The following is a 21,903-nucleotide window of genomic DNA, read 5'->3' as shown; positions in this document are numbered from 1 at the left end:
TGACCCAAGACCCTTATATTAAATTCTAGATTATCAAGTATGTGTTGTATGACAGAAGTTTATCTGTTATATGTTTTAAAGGAAGGTTATGTTTTCAAATCTTCATTTTAGAACCCACTCGAACCTCCTGTGAAAACCCAGGTGTACCACGACATGGATCTCAGAACAATACATTCGGATTTCAAGTAGGTATTTTATGATTAATTTGTTGATTGGCATGCAAAAAAAATTGGGTTACATTTATGTGTGTGTGTGTGTGTGTGTGTGTGTGTGTGTGTGTGTGTAATTTGTTTTTATTCATTCATACCCTTCAATCTACTATTCCCCATGCTCTTTAGTTCCTTATCCAGAATAGTGTCTCCCCTAATTTGTAAAATTTAAGTTATATTATATATTCTTCTCTTTCCTGCTTTTAAACTTACTCCCTCATCTAGTCCTCTTTGTACTTTCATGTCCTACACACTCACACTATGTATATTATATTTATATATCAGATATCCATATATAATTTAACTATATATATTATATATACTATGTGTTCTATGTAGACTTTATATTATATATAATTATGCTATGTGTTATATGTTGTACATATATAATTTAATTCTAGATTCCACCTATGAGAAAAAAAAATGAGGCATTTCTTTTTCTCAGTCTGGCTTATTTATCCATTTTCATCAATTTTCCTGCAAATGTCATAATTTCATTTTTTTATATCTGGATGGGTTAATGAATTTAATAGTTTTCAAAGGAAGACGTACAAATGGAGGGTCAAGGGAAAAGAGAAGATAATGGAAGGTGATCATGATGAAAATACACTCTATGCATGTGTAAAAACTGTCAAATAAGCCAAAAAAATACAAAAAAAATATTTGATTTACCTAATTTACTTATTTATTAGTTGGGGGGGGGGTGCTAGGGCTGCTAGCCACTGCAAGTGAACTCTAGACGCATGTACCATCATGTGCATCTGGCTTATTTGGGTTTAGGCCTAGCAGGCAAGTGCCTTAACCACTAAGACAGGCTGGGAAGAACATACTTTTTTTTTTTTTTTTAAGATTCTGGTCACCCCACTCAGTGTGACTATGAGGAAAGCATAAAATGACAAATTTGGGTGAGAATTTGGAGACAGAGACATATGCCCTGCTAGTGGGAGTGTACACTACTGCAAGCATTGTAGAAGTCAATTCAAAAGTCCCCCCAGAACAAAAGCAGAGCTACTCATGACCAAGCTATACGACTCCCGAACTCCAGGGGCTATATACTTGAAGGATCCCAAGTTAGCCTATCTCAGAGATAGTGGCTCACCTAAGCTTTATTTGTTTGTTGGTGTTTGTGTTTCCTTCCAAGACAGGATTTTGCTGTGTACCCTGGGCTTGCCTCAAACTAGCATTCTTCCTGTCTCAATTTTCCAAGTGTTGGATAACAGGCATGTGCTGCTAAGCTGGGTTTGTGATTACCTTAAATAGATATTTTAATTTAGTATAAAATTAGCTTGAAAGGCTTCTTTGTTTCATGAGCTTATATTCTTAATGACTCAAACCAAAAAAAATGGCATTATTGTATCTGCATTCATGAGTACAGGAGAAAAAAAAAAGGTCTTTATGGAGAAGAAAATACTTTCAAAAGAGAGGCTAACTGGCATAAGGATAACATGGGAGAAGGGGAGATAGCAGTGAGTGCCAGAAAATTCTTATGCAGTAATGTGTGAAGGGATACAACGTGAAGGGATAGTAAAGAAGAGGAAGTAAATTATGCAGGAAGACATGGAAACAGTGAGGATAAGGGAAATGCAAATGGTTCAAAGAATGACCTTTGAAACACCAAAAAACTAAATAAATGTGTACTTGTTCAATAAGGCAATTATTCATGTGGGAAGTTTCTGAAAAAACATCTAACCATAACTTGTTATTATATAACACATAGTTGGACTCTATAAAAAATACTTCCATATGCACAATTATATGTAGTTGATTTTCTTTCTCATTTTTTTTTCCAATTTAGATTTTATGTAGTGATTCAGCAAGTTTTCCATCACTCAGGTCTAATGGGAGCCAAAGTGCATACTGATTCCAGAAGGAAATAGGCAATTTAGACATTACACAATTGCTTTCTATTGTAGGCCTTTCTAAACTATAATGTTCAGAGAGAAATTCAGTGTGAACATGAACAACATCCATTTCTAAAGGAAGGGCTCATCTGAAACACCATATTTTTGTAGCTAAAAATAATTCCCATTTGTGTACACTTCAGGAAGAGTATCAGAATTGATCTCATAGTGTTCTCAGTTGTGGTTTGCCTCAGTCTGGTCCAGATAATACTAAACTGTGAAAGCCGTCTTGCTTGGTATGTTATCAGTGTTTATAGAGAACTTTAGGGTCCTATTTCTATGAAAGGTTTTTGTCAGTTAATTTCAGTCCTGAAAATCTGCAACTAGTTATGTCATACCATTAGTTCACATTATGGAAACAAAAAACTGAATCCAAATGAGACTTGTTTTAGTCACATGGAAGATTTGTCACAATGTACTTCTAGAACATAGAATGTTGATATTACTGTCTATGCTCTAAATCATCCCAATTATCTTAAAATATAAAATTCATTTCTCATAAATATTTTTAGATAATGTAAATGGTAATGGTTGTGTTTATAAAACCATCAAACCAAAGGAATAAATTCATTAACTTTTCATTTAACTGGTTTATGATTTTAGTCAGTGAAAAATTTCATCACAAGGTTATCCTAACCCTGAATACCTATTGTTTGGGTTAATAAATGTGTAACAGACATTATATTGTTTCTTGGTAAGTATGGGTAGTGTGCTGTATTATGTTTGTATTAATAGCCATTAAAATTAAAAATATATTGAGTGTGTTAAATTAGGGTCATCAACTTTCTTATCTGCATATAGTTGATATGCATGAATCTAAGTATATGCATACTGAATACATTAACTAAAAGTGTTCAGATACAGCACAATATAGAATTATATTATATTAACCAAGAAAAATGCATTAATGGTCACCAAATGACTATGGTCTCATATGACAAAAAGATATTTTTGTGAAGTATGAAAAAATATTTGCATTCAAGTGGCACCTATGTCTGGAGTTTATTTGCAACTGCTAGAGGTCCTGGCACATGCATTCTCTCTGTCTCTATCTCTCTGCTTGCAAATAAATAAATAAATAATAGTTTAAAATATTAAAAAAAGAAAAAAAATTGCATGCAAATAACAGAAGCAACTTGACTGTAAAGACATCATAAATTATGTGCAGGTATATCTAAGTCCCAAAGAGAAGTAATGGAGGTGAGCTGCAGAAAGCCCAGAGTCCAGACATTAGACAGCCATACTCAGCCTTTTCATTACTAAATTTTATCTGCCTTGTTTCTCATCTCTATAGCCTGAAATGTTCTATCACTTCTTCCTGTATCTTAGCCACATACAGAGAAGAATTCTTTCATTGTCAGTTCCATGTTTCAAAAGAAGGCCAGGAAGCACTCAGTGATGAAGTACTTGTCCAACATGTGCGAAACCTCCCATTCAATCCTAAGTACTGGGAAAAACAGAAGAAAACAAAACTCCCAGATAGAGTAAGAATGTCCCAAGTTTGTAATCCCCCTGGTTTGATTAGGTGGCACTTGGTGAATTAGGAAGAAACAACTCAGCTATAGCATGCCTATTTGTGGGAGGTATATGACAAACTTTGGAATTGCAGGAACACTTAAACAATTTTTTTCATTTGTACTTATTTATTCTTAAATTCCACTGTTTTGTCTATATCAGCTTATTTTGGGATATAGTCTTGATTACTGACATCTAAAATGAGTCATCGCTTGCTCTCTAGCAAGACTTGTGGGAGAAAGTAGTATTCAATGCAGTTTTTGTATCTATCCAAAATATTATAAATTGGAATAATTTGAACTAAAAATAGATAAGTTGTGAAAGACTGTGTTTGTAAGCCTGGGAAAGAATAGCTGTCAATGTGATGGATGAAACATCGACATTAATCATGGAGTGTTAAGGACACATCTTTCATTAACTCTGCACCACTCTTTAAATGGAGCTCTGGGTAAGGGAATATACATTATTTGGATTCAGAGCTTGTTTCCTAAGTGGTGATAGCTATGTGATGTTTTAAATCTGACTTCAACTATTTAATACCAGGACATTTAACCCAACCAAAATCTTTATTAATTGATGTGACTATGATTAGTGATATCCAGGTTGCAATTACACATGATGTGCAGTTTACAATTGAAATCAGTGTTTCTGCACATAAAATGAAGCAAAAATGTTTTTGTAATGTTTCAGTGCCTTATAGTATTATGTAAATTATAAAAAGTCATACATATCTATTTATTTCAATTCAAGTACTGCTATTTATGAATATAGAGTCAAAACATTCAATGCTCCTTTAATTCTGAATTTTGGGCTAAAAATACTAGCTGGTGACCATGGAAGGGAAAAAAGTAGGGTATGTGTGGTAGTGGCTCAGCAGCCTCAGTCTCTCTCCTTGGGAAAGTCTGAAGAGGCAGATGCTAAATTGCATATCCTTCTCTTCTAATCATTGAATAACACTTGTTAATCTTATTCATGAAATACATGCTGAGTTGATGACTTCCATCTCAGGCTCATTGGCATGCTTAGTCCATGGTTTATGCACTCAAGTCTAGAAAGAGAAGTGCCGGTGTTACAGAGGAACCCTTCATTCTTTCAGTCCATCTCTGTCATCTGAGACTCTTCAGGACTAATAACATCTTCAAGGTCATGATGATAGCTAGAATTTATTTATAATATATCTGCCATCCCAGGGACAAAGGGACTATTGAGCTACTTCATTTAATCCTTCAATCAAATGGGACAAAGAGGAAAAATAATAGCATAAACATTAATTGATAAATTAAATGTCAAAAAAGGAGATATAACTTATTCAATGAAACTCAGATCTAGAATTATAGTCACATATTCAATTTTGAGTATGTGATATTGTTTTTGTGCTTTTTAAGGTAGGGTCTCACTGTAGCCCTGATCAGCACCTGGAATTCACACTACGTCAGCCTCCTGAGTGATGGGATAGTGCCACCATCTGGCTCTTTTTTTGTTATTTTAATATTTTATTTTTATAATATATATATATATATAATATACATATTATATATATAATATACATATTATATATATATATATATATATATATATAGAGAGAGAGAGAGAGAGAGAGAGAGAGAGAGAGAGAATGTGCATGCCAGGGCCTCCAGCCACTACAAACTCCAGACGCATGTGCCTCCTTGTGCATCTGGCTAACATAGGTTAGGTCCTGGGGAATCGAACCTGAGTCCTTTGGCTTTGCAGGCAAATGCCTTAACCTCTAAGCCATTCCTCCAGCCCTTTATTTTGTTGTTATTATTTTAAAAATATTGTTTTTTTGTTGGGTATTTTTAACTGTTTCCTACTGCCTTTTAGTTTATGCACCATCCTCCATCTTTATTGTACATTTTGTTAACCATCCCTACCAGCCAGCTAAATGTCCTTATATTCTTGTTTTTTGAAATAAATGCTGCATATGTTAACCTCCATAAGATTTTTGTCATACTTTTATTTATTTATTTACTTCTATAGTTGTTCTTAAATCTTGGAGCCCATTGAAATCACCTAAAGAGCTCACTAATCAAATTTTGTGTCTCTACCTGGAGAGCTTCAGCCTCACTTGGAATGAGGTGTGACCACTGAACTTTAATAACAAACTACCCAGTTGACATTACTGGCTTGGAAACCATTTTAAGTTCTGTTGCCCTCTCTCTCCCTATCTCTCTCTCTCTCTCTCTCTCTCTCTCTTTCTCCATATATATATATATATATATATGTGTGTGTGTGTATATATATATATATACATATACATATATATATAAATTCTACATCATGAAAAATAGTACATATTTGGCTTGGCGATGGCTTGAAGGTTAAAGAACCTTGCTTGAAAAGCTTGCAGGCTCTGGCTCAAATCTGCAGTAACCATGTAAAACCAGACACACAAATTGGTGCATGCATCTGGAGTTTGTTTACAGTGAGAGGAAGACTTGGAGCACTCCTTCATACTCTCTCTATCTTATAAATAAGTAAAATTGTGCAAATTGTATGGTTTCCATGCTACATTTCTATTATCACTACAACCTTCAGCAGTCATCTTTGCTTTTAAACTCAGTTTACATTTGCCACTGTCAAAATTTATTTAGCTCATGCTATTTGTCTTTATTTGAATATGTTTCAGTGTTTATCTGGATATAATTCTCTATCTTGTTTCATATATTGGCTTATGTTATCATATTTGCTTATGTTATCATATTTTTTTTTTCAAATTCACAGGAGAAAGCATTTGGCTCCATTCATTGAGTATTCAATTCTTTGGTCATAGCATATAGACAAAATAAATAAATAAATAAAATAAAATAAAATCCTCAGTTTTTGTTTAGTCTTGATTTTTTATTTTATTTTATTTATTTTATTTTATTTTTTTTGAGATAGGATCTTGTTCTAAAAAAAGCTGACCTAGAATTTGCTATGTAGTCTCTGGATGGCCTCAGACTCATGATGATCCTTCTACCTCTGCCTCCTGAGTGCTGTGATTAAAGGCCCAGCTCTAGTCTTGAATTTTTCCAACAACTTTCTTTTCATTAATATTTCAACTCTTTTGATATTCAATTGTACCATACAGATTTCATCCGAATATATTTTTTCTACCTACTTTTTCCCACAGTTTTCTATCTATTGCTATAACTGAAGTTGCATTATGACTTTTTTTTTTCTTTTTAATTTGCTATAGGTAGGAAGTATTGTACAGTTCCACTGCAAAAAAGGACACTTGCTTCAAGGGTCCACAACACGGACTTGCCTTCCAGACCTTACATGGAGTGGAATTCAACCAGAGTGTATACGTAAGTGTTGTATATTTACAGGATAAAAATCATGGGTCAGAGTTTCTAAATATTATTTTTCCAGTGGTAGAAATATTGATATCAGTACAACTGATAAAGTAATTTTAGATTATTATAAAACATAGTTATTTCATGTAATTTTATTACCATGTCAAAACCCCATGCCATGCAGACATGAGGCACAGTTTTGCTCCTATTTCTAAAAAAAAAAAAAAAAAAAAAAAAAAATTTACTTGTTTAAGAGAGAGTCCATGACTATGGGTAGGCCAGGTTGTCTTGCCTATGCAAACAAACTTTAGACACCTGTGCCACTTTGTTCATCTAGCTTAATGTGGGCTCTAGAGAATTGAACCCAGGCCAGCTGGCTTGCAACAAGTACCTTTAACTGCTGAGCCATCTTCCAGTCCCAGTTTGGTTTCTTTGACAAAGCTCTTGTAATTGTGTTGGTTTGCCCACCTGGTGAATGTGACAACGGTTAGTTTCTTATGTCATATGTCTGCACTATAAGTTGAAGTGCTATGAGGCACAGGAGGCTATAACTTTGCAGCTGTTCTTGATTTTTAATCATGTATGTAGAGATTCTCTAAGAATATAAGGCAAATTACTAAAGCCTGTAAAATTGACAGAAAAAACTCCATGGACACCTTGCAAAATGGAAGAACTTTCAGAATTTCAAAATCCGCTTTTCTGATGGATGACAAGGAATAAATTAGAGATGGGTAGCTCCTTGTCTTTTGTTCTCCCAACTTCTCCTCCCCTCCCCCACCCTCATTCTTCTCCTTCCTGTGTTCTTATTCAGCATATGGTCCTGTAAAGAAGAGCCAATTAACCAGAACACACACCAGGAAGGTGTTTCATTTTTGGAAACTGCATTAACACATAGTCTGTGGATTTACTATAAACTTGCCAGGACAATGAGGTCGATGAAGGGGGCCTGTGAGTGAGCAGGTTTCTTAAAAGCAGAACCGACCACTGAGGCTTAGTGTGTCTTCACTGCCTGGTGTGTGTTTACTTATGGCGGAGGTCATTACATGAAACTTCCCAAGGTTATGTTCTTGAGAACAGTTTGGATACTTTAACTAGATACTTATGGAAAATCAGGGTTCTCTGAGAGATGATTTAATAAAGTGAATCTTTGTGTGTCACTGGTTTGGATCTGCAGGTTTCGATATGTGACCATGGGAGGCTTAAGTTTACATGGAGCTGGGCCATGTCATGCAGGCCTGAAACCCTTGCTATCCAGAAGGCCAAGGTTGTAACTCATGTCTAAGGCCAGCTTTTGAAATCTGGTGAAACTCTGTCTGAAATTAAAAAGTAAAAATAGGACTGGATACTCTATAGTAGAGTGTTTTCCTCTTACTCATAAGGCCCTTGCTTCAAATTCCAAGATGCAGGTGCACACCTATGTTCACGTACATACAGATATGCATGGAAAAAGCCTATGTACTACTCAAGGATGAAACTCACTCAATTGTAAACTAAATTTGCCAACTGAATTATATTAAATACAAAACACTTAACATATGTTTAACAAGTTGCATAAAAATATTAGCTGTTATATATAGCTTTGTGAATCTCCAGCAAGAAATAAATGGAAATATTTTTCTAGCAAAATTTCCCCACAGAAAACTCTATTTAGAGAATTCCTTCAAGGATGTTTACACACACACACACATATACACATACACACATATATGAGAATATATAAATATATATATGTATATTCAATATATTCATATATATATATATATATATGTATGTATGTATGTATTCTCATATGTATTATATGTTTAAATATGTTTGAAAATTCTATGTGGTCTATGAGAGCAATTCCTTAGAATGTTTGAAATAAAAAAAGGAGGATGACTGGAAGGATGGTTTAGTGGATAAGGCATTTGCCTGCAAAGCCAAAGGGCCCAGGTAGGATTCCCCAGGACCCACAGGAATAAGGGGGCACACACATCTGGAATGTGTTTACAGTGGCTGAAGTCCCTAGCGTGCCCATTCACTCTCTCTGTCCTGTCAAATAAATAAATAATAATAAAATATTTTTTAAGAAATGAAAAGGAAAGGGCTGGAGAGATGGTTTAGCGGTTAAGCGCTTGCCTGTGAAGCCTAAGGACCCCGGTTCAAGGCTCTGTTCCCCAGGTCCCACGTTAGCCAGATGCACAAGGGGGCGCACGCGTCTGGAGTTCCTTTGCAGTGGTTGGAAGCCCTGGCGTGCCCATTCTCTCTCTTTCCCTCTCTCTGTCTTTCTCTCTATGTCTGTCGCTCTCAAATAAATAAATAAAAAATGAACAACAAAAACAAAAAAAACTTAAAAAAAAAGAAATGAAAAGGAAAGGTCTTTACAAGACACAAAACATGAGGCCCAAATGGCAGCAATGTTGCAGTCAGTGTAGAAAATCATTCATGTTAGGAACATGTAGAAAGGAAGCAAAACTTGGATGAATGAAGTGAAATTTCTATGAACCCCAAACTATTTCTACTAATATCCATATGTAAGAAAATTATGATACTACTCTTTACACTCAGTGCAGAATTGGTTTCAGTTACATATAATTCTATTACTGCACCCTTCAGTAAATGCTCTCATCAAAAGTGTAGTAAAACTTATAAAATGATATTTACAAAACTAATATAGAAACCATAAGATTGTAAAAAGGTAAAAAAGTCTGGCCCATTAAAATGGTACCACGTGTCATGAGTCTCAAAGATGTGACTCAATATTCCTTCATGAGAATCATTAGCCATTGCCGATCTTACTTCTACTTTCTCATTTTCTGCATTAATACATACCAGTTTTCCTTACCTTCTGTTTTTAAATACCGGGGTATGCATATATCCATTTTGACATGCTTTCCTTGGTTCATTACAATAATTATGCAAACGTGTGCATAAATATTTGAATTAAAAGTATCTGTAAATGTGTATTTTAACTCCTGCCTCAAATATCCAATAATATGTCAACAGAAAATTGACACAGTTCTCTGCTTTGGTATCAGAGCCATATAATGACTATGTTTAGCCTCAGTGAATGCTTTCATCACTTAACAATAGTATAGTAAAATTCAGAAAACTGTATTTTCAAATCCAGTATAGAAACTATGAGCTTGTCAAAAGGTAAAATGGTCTAAACCTTTAAAATGATTTTCCTCACCAGGCATAGTGGTGTATGCCTTTGATCCCAGCCCTCAGGAGGCAGAGGTAGGAGGATCACAGTGGTTTGAGGCCACCCTGGGTCTAAATAGTGAATTCCAGGTCAGTCTGAGCTAGAGCAAGACCCTACCTTATATATAAAAAAAAAAAAAAAAAAAAAAATGCTACTTTATGTCTCTAAAGTTGTGCCACAGCATACTCTTATGAGCATTGGTAGTCACTTTCAGTCGTTTACTGCTGCTTCCTCACTTTCTCCATTAACATGTACCAGGTTTTCATACCTGCTTATTGAAAGAAATGTGTAGGTATGAAAAAATATATATGCATTCATTCATTTTGGCATATTTTCCTTGATTCATAAGTAAGGGATTTAAAAGCATTTCTAAGAATGAGTTTTGATTCCTTCCTCAAATATATAGTAATATGGCAACAGAAAATTAACATAGTTCTCTGATCTTCATACAGCCCACAGCTGTAAACAGCCAGAAAGCCCAGCTCATGCAAATGTGGTAGGAATGGACCTTCCTTCTCATGGCTACACACTCATATATACTTGCCAACCTGGCTTCTTCTTAGCGGGTGGAACAGAGCATAGAGTGTGCAGATCAGACAACACCTGGACGGGGAAAGTTCCTGTTTGTGAAGGTAACTGTTCTACAGAAACTCTAATGCAAGAGATTGTGCTATTTAGGTCTATTGTGATAGGGAACCACAAAATCTTAGTTGAAATTAGCTGAGGTAGAAGAAATATTTGTTGTCCAACTCCATTGTTGGAAGTTATGCAGACATTTTTGATTCTAGAAACAGAAATCTTATTCAGATACTTTATAATGCCTTTTCAGTGCTAATTTGTGGGGTGCTTTTGGTTGTTATTCAAATTTTCTTTTGAATATAGACCTGTATACTATACTAATTTGCCTGGACTTTCATAACAAATATAGCTAAATCTGGGTGCCTAACATGGTAGACATCTATTCTCTCACACATGTTCAATTGTGAAGTCTAACAAGGTCAACAAGGACCATGTGCATGCTCTCAACTCTAGAGAAGAATCTTTCTCTGCCTCTCTCTAGGATTTGACATCTCCTGGAAACCCTTGGCAATTGTTGACATTTAGCCTCATGATGATATCTGTCACCATCTTCATATGTCCTGCTCTCTTCTGTATGGTCCTCTGTTTTTCTTATAAAGAAATTAATCGTTGTTTTTAGGGTACTGTCTAGATTCAGGATTATTTCAAGTTGATAGCTTTAATTATATCTATAATGGTCTTTTACTACACAATGGCACATTCTAAAGATCTGCGACATTTTGATGTACTCTGATCAATCTACTAATAGAGAAAATTGCTATTAGGGTCTCTCAGAGCATCCTACTAAATGGTTGCTAAGTTTTTTCCTGCAGTTCCTCTAGGAAAGCATTATTGTCCAATACTATTCACACAATTTTGAACTGACCCCATCTTCACATCCATCCCTCAGTCAAGGAAAAAAAAAAAAAAGAATGTTTTAACTAGATCTAGATGAAATGTCCACCCTACTTGCTACCTATTCAGTAAAATACCACCTGGATATGATGTGCTGAAATTACACGAAGAAGAAAGTATTAGCTTGCCAAAAGCATGGGAGAAAAGTTTCTAGAGTTCTCAATCAGATCATGAGTAAGATTTTCCTTGTAGCTATCAGACATTTTTCTCAAGCCTCTTTGACCTTTAACAGCGTTCATAAATGGCATCAATTTCCATGAGATGGCTTCATTCTCTTCCTATCTAGAACATGATTCTGTGTTTTCATCCTCCCAAATATTTCCGATAGAAATCCCTATTATATGAAAAAAAGTCTTGTATTTATTTTTTTATTTATCTGTTTCTATTCTCCTTTCTATGTGTTTACCCCTCCTATACTAGCAATTAATCTAATTAACAACAACTGTGTTTGAAGTGTTTATACCTATAATATCAAAGTATTTATCAGTGCTTAATAGGTAAAAAGTGTTTAGCAAATAATGACTGAATGAATGACTATTTTTAGCCCCTTCTCATTCTGGATGTTGAATCTATTCTCTTTGCAAGCTTACTCTATTCTATTCATGGTTTTATTCAGACTTTCTGTTCCATCATCTCCTCCTTTCATTCTCTATTCTTTCCTTGGTAAATGACCTATCCTATGCCAGTCCCTTCCAAGTCAATATTTTTAGAACAATTGTTTTCTTTAGCTTCAGATCTGGTACTCAATCCTAGATATGACATATTCATTGAAGGATTCATTTGAATCCCTCAAAGGCATTTCAATATTAGACAGGTATAAAACTGAACCCACCAATTTCTTTTCCCCATTTATTCTTCCCTGACTTGGTGATACTGATATCTTATAGTTTTACTAGAAATACAGTGTATTACTAGAAACCTAATAACCCTAGGTATGTCCTCCTATCTAAATCACTACAATTTCAGTAGCTTTCATACTTATCAACTTTCTTAAATTTTCACTAATATGCTAGTAGAATGTAGTATTATCTGGTGGAGAGTATAAACACATCCCCTTTACTTCAATATTTGCTTATTACCAGTAACCAACTTTCAGAATATTATTCACCAACATCACCTCCCCTTGAATCATTTTGAAGACATGATAGTATTTGAGGGACAGAGACTGCAAAAGGATATATTTTGCAACTCCTATAACTTTTTATTCCCTTCCCATACTGTACATGATCCACTTTATTTGGGACTGCCTTTATTTTGATCAAAAGCTTTCACCTTTGAATCCACCCAATTTCTGCTATCCCATGATCTGCTTTCACTACTTCTGATCCTTAAATGTGAACACTGCATGAATGGCATGAGGTCTTTGTCCACAGTGACGTACCTTCAGCCTATGCTTTCCATGTTGGCAGCAGCTGTTTCCTGTGATCTTCTGCCCCTAACAAAATAAACTGTGTCCCAGGATGATAAGACTTCAATAATGTGTCATGGGTCTCACTTTGTTATGAGTGTAATTATTTGTGCTCTTAGATAATCAAAAGAAATATTGAGTAAGAAAATTAGGTGTAATGCACATGACAGTTTTGAAAAAAATCATGTGATATCTCAGAGAGTAAAATTGACAATGTGTCAAGCTGCATTGTGTGTATGTTATATCAACTTCTTAAGTGCATTTTTTTTTTCCATAGCTGGTTCCAAGATATTGGTGAAAGATCCTAGGCCTGCATTAGGAACGCCCAGTCCAAAGTTAAGTGGTGAGTACTTTAATATTTTTGTAGAAGTTGTACTTATAATATTGATCTACCATATTTTCAGCAAAGTATATATTTAATTTCTATAAAATTTATTAGTATAAAGCTATATAGTTGATGGTATTAAATTTTCTAATTTCTGTTATAGAATGTTGAGTTTATACCATGTGACACTTTGATTTGTTCATATACCAAAATATTACCTGTAATTATCTTACAACAATAGTGTTAATAGATTCCTTTGTAGATTTGCCTTTTACTTTCTTCAAATGAGTGTCTTCAAGGATAAGAGCATAGTAAAATTTATTTTATTTAAAATGTTAAAATTAAACAGTATTATAATTAAAAGTTTTATATTTAATCTGATTGGAGTCTTGGGCAGATATAAAGATGGAAGAGAGCCCAGGCTAGTGATCCTAGTCCAAGTTATCAAAAAAATACAAAAAAATTTAAACATGGACTCAGAGAATGATAGATTATGAATCGTGATATTCATTTGAGGGAGAGGTTGGATAAAAATTGAAGGCAAGCAGGGAGTGTCCAGGCAAAATAAATCCACCCTCCCTTCTCAGCATGCCTGGGAAGCTGGAGGGGAGATGGTGAAAATCTCCTCTTACATGAGAAAAGGCAAAAGAAGAAGCTGGTACAGTGAAGTTAAGGCTAAAGCATGTGAAAAGCAAGAAGGAAAGCACCTGGGACAGATCAGAAAAATGCTCAGGCAAAATAAATTCTCCCTCTTCCCAGCCCGACCAAGAAAATTCCCCTCACATAGGGACTAAGAGAGAAGAAGTACAGAGGTCAGGAGGCCAAGAGCTTACAAAGATGTGGAGAGCCAAGAGTCTTACACTCACAGCTCAGGCCTATTTATATGAATCAAGCATCCAACTAGAATAACCATCATCACCAGACTCGTGTGTAAACCTGATTGGTCGGTGGGCTCAAGAGGCTGACTTGTAAGGGGCCATCCCACAGGTGAGCTAAGTTGAGAATGAACTCAGAAGCTGACCCTGGAACTGATGCTTGTTGCCATCTTGTATAAGGCTGGTTAGACATGGGTTCTCGTCCTGCCATGGCAGTCAAGGTGGCATATAAGTTTCCATGGTGTAGGCCAGTCTATAGCTAACTGCCTACCAGAAGACATCTGTCTTGCTCTTAATCCATATCAATTTGTTATGTGTGTTCCATGTGGAAACAGTGTACTTGGTTTAAGAACAGAAGATCAGGGGCCAGAGAGATGGCTTAGCAATTAAGGCGTTTGCCTGCAAAGTCAAAGGACCTTGGTTTAATTTCTCAGGACCCACGTAAGCCAGATGCACAAGGTGGCTCATGCATCTGGAGATCATTTGCACTGGATGGAAGACCTGGCATGCCCATTTTCTCTCTCTCTCTCTCTCTCTCTCAGCTTCTTTCTCTCTCTCAAATAAACAAATAAAATATTTTTAAAAAGGAACAGAAGATCACGAACTTCTTGAACTTCTCTAGTTTATTTATAATTATTTGATATAAAAGCAATTTAAATACCTTGCAAAGTTATGAAAAATATGACCTTTAAAATCCTGGAAACTTTATGTAATTCTCACCTTACACATTATTTTGTTTCTGAGATTCATGATAATGATGTAGATAGTGCTTACTTAACTCATAGAAATGGCTCCATATGCTTGAGCTGCTTGGTGTATTGCTTAGGATTATATTTGTGTGATATACATCTTTATATTGAGATCAGTATTTAGCACATTTGTGTTAAGCCCAAAACACTGTTAGAATGTAATGTTAGTTGAGTCAGAAGTTCCCCATGTACATGCTATAAAGTAGAGTGCTCACAAATCTTTGAAACAATTTATTCCACATGGAAAGACAATAAACTAGCCAGGTGTTGTAAACACACCTACATTCCTAGCATTTGAGCTGAGGCAGGAAGATTGTAAGTTTGAGATCCAAAATACTAAGCAATATAAGTACTAATGAAAACTCTTGAATAAAAGACACAAAATTTAAAGTACATGACTAAAAATTGGTTAAAGTGAAAAGTCTTTGTAAGTGTTAAAACTTGAGACTATTGAAGAATCAAAATTGTATGTTAAATGTATAGCCTTAGAAACTTACATTAGGAAAGAAGAAAGTGGGGCTGGAGAGATGATTCAGCAGTTAAGGCATTTGCCCACAAAGCTTAAGGACCCAGATTCAGTTCCCCAGTACCCACATGATGCCAGATGCACAAGGTACCACATGTGTCCAGAGGGCATTTGGAGTGGCTGAAGGCTCTGGCATGCCCATTTCCTCTCTCTGCTGCCTCTTTTTCTCTCACTCTCTCTCTCTCAAATGAATAAATAAATGAACAAAAATTTAAAATCCATAATATTAAAAAAGGAAGAAAACCACAGAATTGATTAGGTATGTGTTGCTGTTACGAACTTACAAAGATTTTAACATATTAACCATAAATAAGTAAATAATAAAAATAAATACATGAAGAAAGCTAAAAAGTAGACAAAAATTCTGGAAAATACTAAAATAAAGGAAACATGACTATAACTGAATAGAGGTCAGATTAATTAAGTTGAAATATAAGTGAAAATAAGCAGGAGTTATTAATACTTTAAACACACAAATTACTTTAAAGTATGACATAATAGAACTAAATGAAAAAAGAAATCTTCAAAAATCCTACACCATTGAAAATGTATGAAATAGTATCCATAAAGAAATGCCAGGCCTGGGCTGGAGAGATGGTTTAGTGGTTAAGAGCTTGCCTGTGAAGCCTAAGGACCCCGGTTCGAGGCTGGATTCTCCAGGACCCACGTTAGCCAGATGCACAAGGGGGTGCATGTGTCTGGAATTCATTTGCAGGGGCTGGAAGCCCTGGCACACTCATTCTCTCTCTATCTGCGTCTTTCTCTCTCTGTCACTCTCAAATAAATAAATAAAACTGAAAAAAAAAAAAAGAAATGCCAGGCCTATATTACAGATAAGTCTTGCCTAATTTTAAAAGAAATGAAAGAAGTATCTAAGTTTTATAAACTATTCTAAACACTACACCTCCTTCTACCCCCTTCACACAGTTAGTGGTGCAGATAAACACATTACAAAAGGAAAGAATTTTAAGTCCATTTGATAGAGTGTAGATATAAAAGAAAAATACAATATAAACTCTTTGTAAATCAAATCCAACATTATAGCAAAAATAACACTTCAGACTGAAACCCAATTCATCAACACACTAGAATATTTTTCTGTTACATAACCTAATAATAATAATATATCATATTAAGAGATAAAGTCAAAGTGTTATGGTCATTGTATTAACTTGCAAAGAAAATTTTATTTACTATCCCAATTTATGATTACTAGTATTTTTAAAATATTTTTTACTTATTTATTTGTTATGAGCAAGAGAAAGAGGTAGAGGGAGGCGCGCACGCACACACACACACACACACACACACACACAGAAATATATATATATATATATATATATATATATATATATATATATATATATATAGAGAGAGAGAGAGAGAGAGAGAGAGAGAGAGAGAGGGCGTGGGGGGCAATGGCCACACCGGCGCTACCACAAGTACAAGTAAAGTCCAGACACATGCACCACTTTGTGCTTCTGGCATTATGTGGACACTGGGGAATCAAACCTGGGCCAGTAGGCTTTACAAGGGATCACCTTTAACAGCTGAGCAATCTCCCAAGACCAATTTTAAAAGTTCTTAATATGTTAAAAAGAAAAATAAAAGATTTACTTAATGTGAGTAAAGGTATCTATAAAAATTTGAGAGATGGACATGGCTGAAAATGATTCCACGGGCTAGAAAGATGGCTTATGAGGTAACCTCTCAAGCCCAAGCATGAAAACCTGAGTTCAGTCCCGAGCAGCTATGTAAAAGCCAGGTGTGGCCACACGTGCCTGTAACCCTAGTCCTGAGGTGGGCGGAGACAGGAGACCCCTGAGGTCTCTTGGTCAGCCAGTATAGTGGGTGTGGGGGAGCCAGCAGCCCCAGGTCCCATGAGATAGTTTGTTTCTCAAGGAAACCACACAGAAGAGTGAGAGAGGACCCCACCCATTTTCCTCTGGTCTCCACATGCAGTCCACACGGGGCTCCTGCATCCACACAACATCTGCATATGCTATACATTCACATCCACCTGCCCTCCCCACACACACACCAAAAAAAAAAAAAGAAAAGAAAAGAGTTAACAGTAGGCTGAATTCTGGTTATAGCCATTTGTGAGTCAATGATTAGATGTTTCAAAATGACAAGAATGAAAGTTGGCACTTCACAATTCGATGCAGGACCGTGTCCTTGATAGTGCTGTGATTCCACACTGAAATTCTAATTATGGCTTCCAGAAGCCTATGATAATAAGGACCATGACTAACTTCCTTCTTTTCATGGCTATTCACATCAATGTTATTAAACTTTAGCACTTACAAAGAATTTGGAATTACAAAATCAAATTTCAATCTCAAAATAGATTTAACAAGTGAATATCATCACTATTCTTCTACACAGTAGAGAAAGTGAGCAAATGCTGGGAGTATCTCCCGCCCTGTGTTGTTTTAACCCAGATATGTGTGAGAAGAGGGGAGGATGGAGGCTGTATCCTGAAGCCTGCAATTGAAGCTCATTTTCGTCAATTCTGTTCATTCTTAATAGTTCTGCATTCAGTGTCTGTCATCGTGTCACAGGAAACGTTTTCCCTGGGGCAATGTGAAGACATGTCTTCATCCCAGACAGGGCATAGGTGACAGCACAAAACCAGTTTTGGTGAACCAATGGGTTTATTGGAATTATTTATAGAGCAGAGTGAGAGATTGCTTACAGGCTCAATGGAGTCCTTAATGCAGCTACACCACTGACAAGTTTCATCGGGTCCTGGATAGTGAGCTCCCCAGAGCTGCTTCGACTCAAAGACAGGTGCATCGCCAGAAAGCCCACCTCAGCATGGGTGCCTTGTGGAAGCTGCATCTCTGGAGAACACTGGGCACTTTGGAGGCTGGTCAAAGAGTCTCAAGGACACTATGTCAGTGGTAGGCAGCTCAAGCTGAGTGTCTCTCCAGGCAGTTATTTCCTCTTTACATAGCCTTGGGGGAGCAGGGGCATTTACTACCCCTCCCCCAGACTTGTTGACTCTCTGAGTCTCTGGAACTTCCTGCTTCTCCCAGAAAGAAATGAAAGTTTCCCTTTCAAATTAACATAACCCTGGGAAGTAGTTGAGTGATCTTTAAGTTTCAGCTCCCCCAAACTTGACTTCCTGAATCAACCTCCTTCCTTTGTACAATTTGGAGTAATCTGCTTAATATCTGCAGTGATGGGACTATTTCTGTCCTAGAAATCAGCAAGTACTGAGCATTCATTGTTCTAAATGTGAGTCATTCAATGTTTACTGCTGGTCAGATTAATCCTAATGCAAATGACTTTGTTGCCTTGGACCTACATTTCAGTTAGTTACTTTTACCTCCCAAGACCACAATTTTCATTCAAAACCTTTAATTAACAATCCTTAATTGCTCTAAGCACTATGGACATATCTTTCAAGTAAGGCAGATTTTTGTCAAAGGTATGGAGGTAGTGGACTGTTCAGAATTGGGGAAACAGTGAGAGATACAGAATTTACTACGTGATTATTATCTTTCAGATGACCAATGGAACATGTTTCCACTTTGCACCCTCTCTAATCACTACAACTAAGAACTTGTATTCTTCATCTACCAGATCTTTCAAATGTGGAATGTTTTGCTTGTCTCTCACTCCTACACTTCTAGATGATAAACTTTCAATTTTCAGAAACTACCTAAAGTGCTTACAAAATCAAGAACAACTTACTCACAGTCTCAATTTTTTGGGGGGAGGGAAGGGCGGGTGCGAGGTAGGATTTTGCTCTAGCCCAGGCTGACCTGGAATCCACTCTGTAGTCTCAGGGTGGGGCCTTACTCAGAGCAGTCCTCCTACCTGTGCCTTCTGAGTGCTGGGATTAAAGGTGTGTGCTATCACACCTGGTTATCAAACTTTTAAATAAGGTTCCCTCAGACATAGAAGACTAGCAATGTGATTTGAGATTTGGGGATGCATTATCAGTAGACACATGGCTTGTCAAAGATTACAGTCAGGGCTGTCGATTGTTCCTCATGCCCTAACTACATGGCTGCTAAATATACTTATATTGACAATCTCAACAAGTAGCTAGACAGTTCACACTCTAAAACATTTAATCTAAAGACTGTTAATACCATATTAATCATATGGAAATTTAAGTATAGAGAATGAAGTCATTTATGCATAATAGCATAGTGTGTAAAACATAGAATGGAGAGTTAATTACAAGCGCCCTTAGTCCATTGCCTCCTCTGCTACCCTTTCTGCTATATTAAGCCAAAGTCCATCATTCTCCCATGAGAACTGGACCATTCTAGTGACAATTCTTTTATTTCTAAAAATACCCGTAAATCTGAAGGTTGTCAATATTGTTCAGACCTGCTCTTTCTCAGGATCCTCTATTATTGGAACAACTGAACTCGGTGTTCTGTAAGCGCACAAAGCGGCAGTACCTCCCCACAGACTTCAGGGCCATATTGGAAGGTGGAGGATCATTCTGCATTCTTCCACCTATCCTCACTGCTAGGAGAAAAGCAAGCCTCTGGAGATTTGTGCATAGGACTGCTGCCTCAGGAACATCATTTCATTTTCCTTCTGAAAGAAAAATAATGTTAAAAGGGACATAATACATGTTTGTGTTTAACTGGATTCTAAATATAATATATACTTTTAATTGGTACTATTGAAATGATGACATATACACAAATTTTGGTTATAAAAATTTTGATGTATTCTATAAATTTATAAACAGTTAACATTAAGAATATAATTATGCCCTTTGAGGATGATTTAGTAAAATATCCTTGCTCAATACATACACCATGCATGCTTCTACTGAATGCTCCTATGTAGAGGACAATGTAAAATTAAAATGCATGGATTATTTGTTCTGTACACAGTTCCTGATGATGTGTTTGCTCAGAATTATATCTGGAAAGGTTCATACAATTACAAAGGAAGAAAGCAGCCCATGACCTTGACGGTTACTAGCTTCAACGCCTCCACTGGGCGAGTTAACGCCACACTGAGCAACAGCAACATGGAGCTGCTCCTATCAGGTATTGCTGAACGAATGCCTTCATGGTTTGATTCTTCTCACGATCGCATCATTTCAGGAATGATCTAATCCTGTGAAGTATGTGTTGTGTTAGTGTTCTAGGACATTTGATGATTCACTTATTTACTAGTAAAGATTGGGGTTTTTATTGGTGAATGAATGTTACTTTACAATGTAAAACTATATTATTTATCATGTGCATGTGTGTGTATGATGTGCATGCATGTTTTGTATGTGTATGGGTCAGTGTGTGCATATGTGCACACACATGAAGGTTAAAGGTCAATAATTTATTTTTTAATTTTATGAGAGAGACAGTGTGTGTGTGAGAGAGAGAGAGAGAGAAAGAAAGAGAGAGTTTATGTGTCAGGACCTCCAGACACTACAATCAAACTCCAGACATGTGCACTATCTTGTGCATGTATGCGAACTTGCATGCTTGTGTCACCTTGTGCATCTGGCTTATGTGGGATCTAGAGAGTTGGACATGGGTATTTAGGCTTCACAAACAAGCATGTTAACCATTAAGTCATCTTTCCATCCCAATAATGTGTCTTTTTTAGTCACAGTGCACCTTGAGTTTTGAGACAGGGTTTGCCTGAACCTGGAGCTCATCAATTTAGCTAGATAAGCTAGTCAGCGAGCCCCGTTTCTCCATCTCATCCTCTCCAGTATTAAGATTACATGTGCATGGCTGACTTTCATGTGGATTCTGGGCAATCAAATGCACATCCTCATGCTTACACAACCAGCACTTTGTTGGCTGAGTCATCTCCCCAGGACCCTGAACATTATTCTGTATTATTGAATGATTCATATAAAATTTACTAAGGTAAAATCTATTAGAACTTGCTGTGACTTATCTTTGTAAAATATGGGAAATTATATGCTAGAAATTGAAAAGGGCTCTGAAAATGAGAGGGATACATTGAAGTTTCAACTGATCTTTTTTTTTTTTTTTAAGGGTTGAAATGCAAATACTGTTTTGTGTTTCCTCTAAAAGTTAGGCAAAAATAGGTGTATATTTATGTGTTAGCAGGGAAGTGTCAAAGTAGGTTCTTAGAAATGTAAAAAGAATACACAAAATTCTGTGAATTTACTTAGCTCTCACTCATTGTCTACAAAGAAAAATTATATTCTTTTTCAGTGACATTATTTTTAACACTGTTATGCCTTGCCGTCACTTTAGAACAAGGTCACTATCTCAATTACATTTCATGGCCCCTTATTGATAAGTACATGACAAGGTGAGTCAATAAGTGCAGTCAAATTTTAATCACTACTCAATCGCAGCAAAATTTTATTTACAGCCTTATTTACTATTATTTCCCTAAACAATTTTGGATTCTATCATGTTCCTAATTTAAGAATACTATTAAAAATCATTGTATACCTTTTTACTTCTTCTTT

At 36.0% G+C, this 21,903-nt stretch overlaps 1 protein-coding gene across 7 annotated transcripts in view; it reads left to right on the top strand.

Moving 5' to 3' along the window:
* Csmd3 (CUB and Sushi multiple domains 3) overlaps positions 1-21,903 on the top strand; it is a 1,124,273-nt gene that overhangs the window by 1,088,922 nt on the left and 13,448 nt on the right. For all 7 annotated transcript variants that reach the window (XM_045143269.1, XM_045143267.1, XM_045143265.1 and 4 more), the window contains 5 exons: positions 112-185; positions 6,825-6,936; positions 10,561-10,740; positions 13,267-13,332; positions 20,336-20,494. In XM_045143269.1, the coding sequence (XP_044999204.1) occupies positions 112-185; positions 6,825-6,936; positions 10,561-10,740; positions 13,267-13,332; positions 20,336-20,494 (591 nt within the window). The remainder of the gene's footprint in view (positions 1-111; positions 186-6,824; positions 6,937-10,560; positions 10,741-13,266; positions 13,333-20,335; positions 20,495-21,903) is intronic.

This window comes from Jaculus jaculus, chromosome 2 (assembly GCF_020740685.1).
Source record: "Jaculus jaculus isolate mJacJac1 chromosome 2, mJacJac1.mat.Y.cur, whole genome shotgun sequence".
Classification (NCBI taxonomy): domain Eukaryota; kingdom Metazoa; phylum Chordata; class Mammalia; order Rodentia; family Dipodidae; genus Jaculus; species Jaculus jaculus.
Note: the sequence above shows the minus strand (reverse complement) of the source record. Positions and strands in the feature narration are given on the sequence as shown.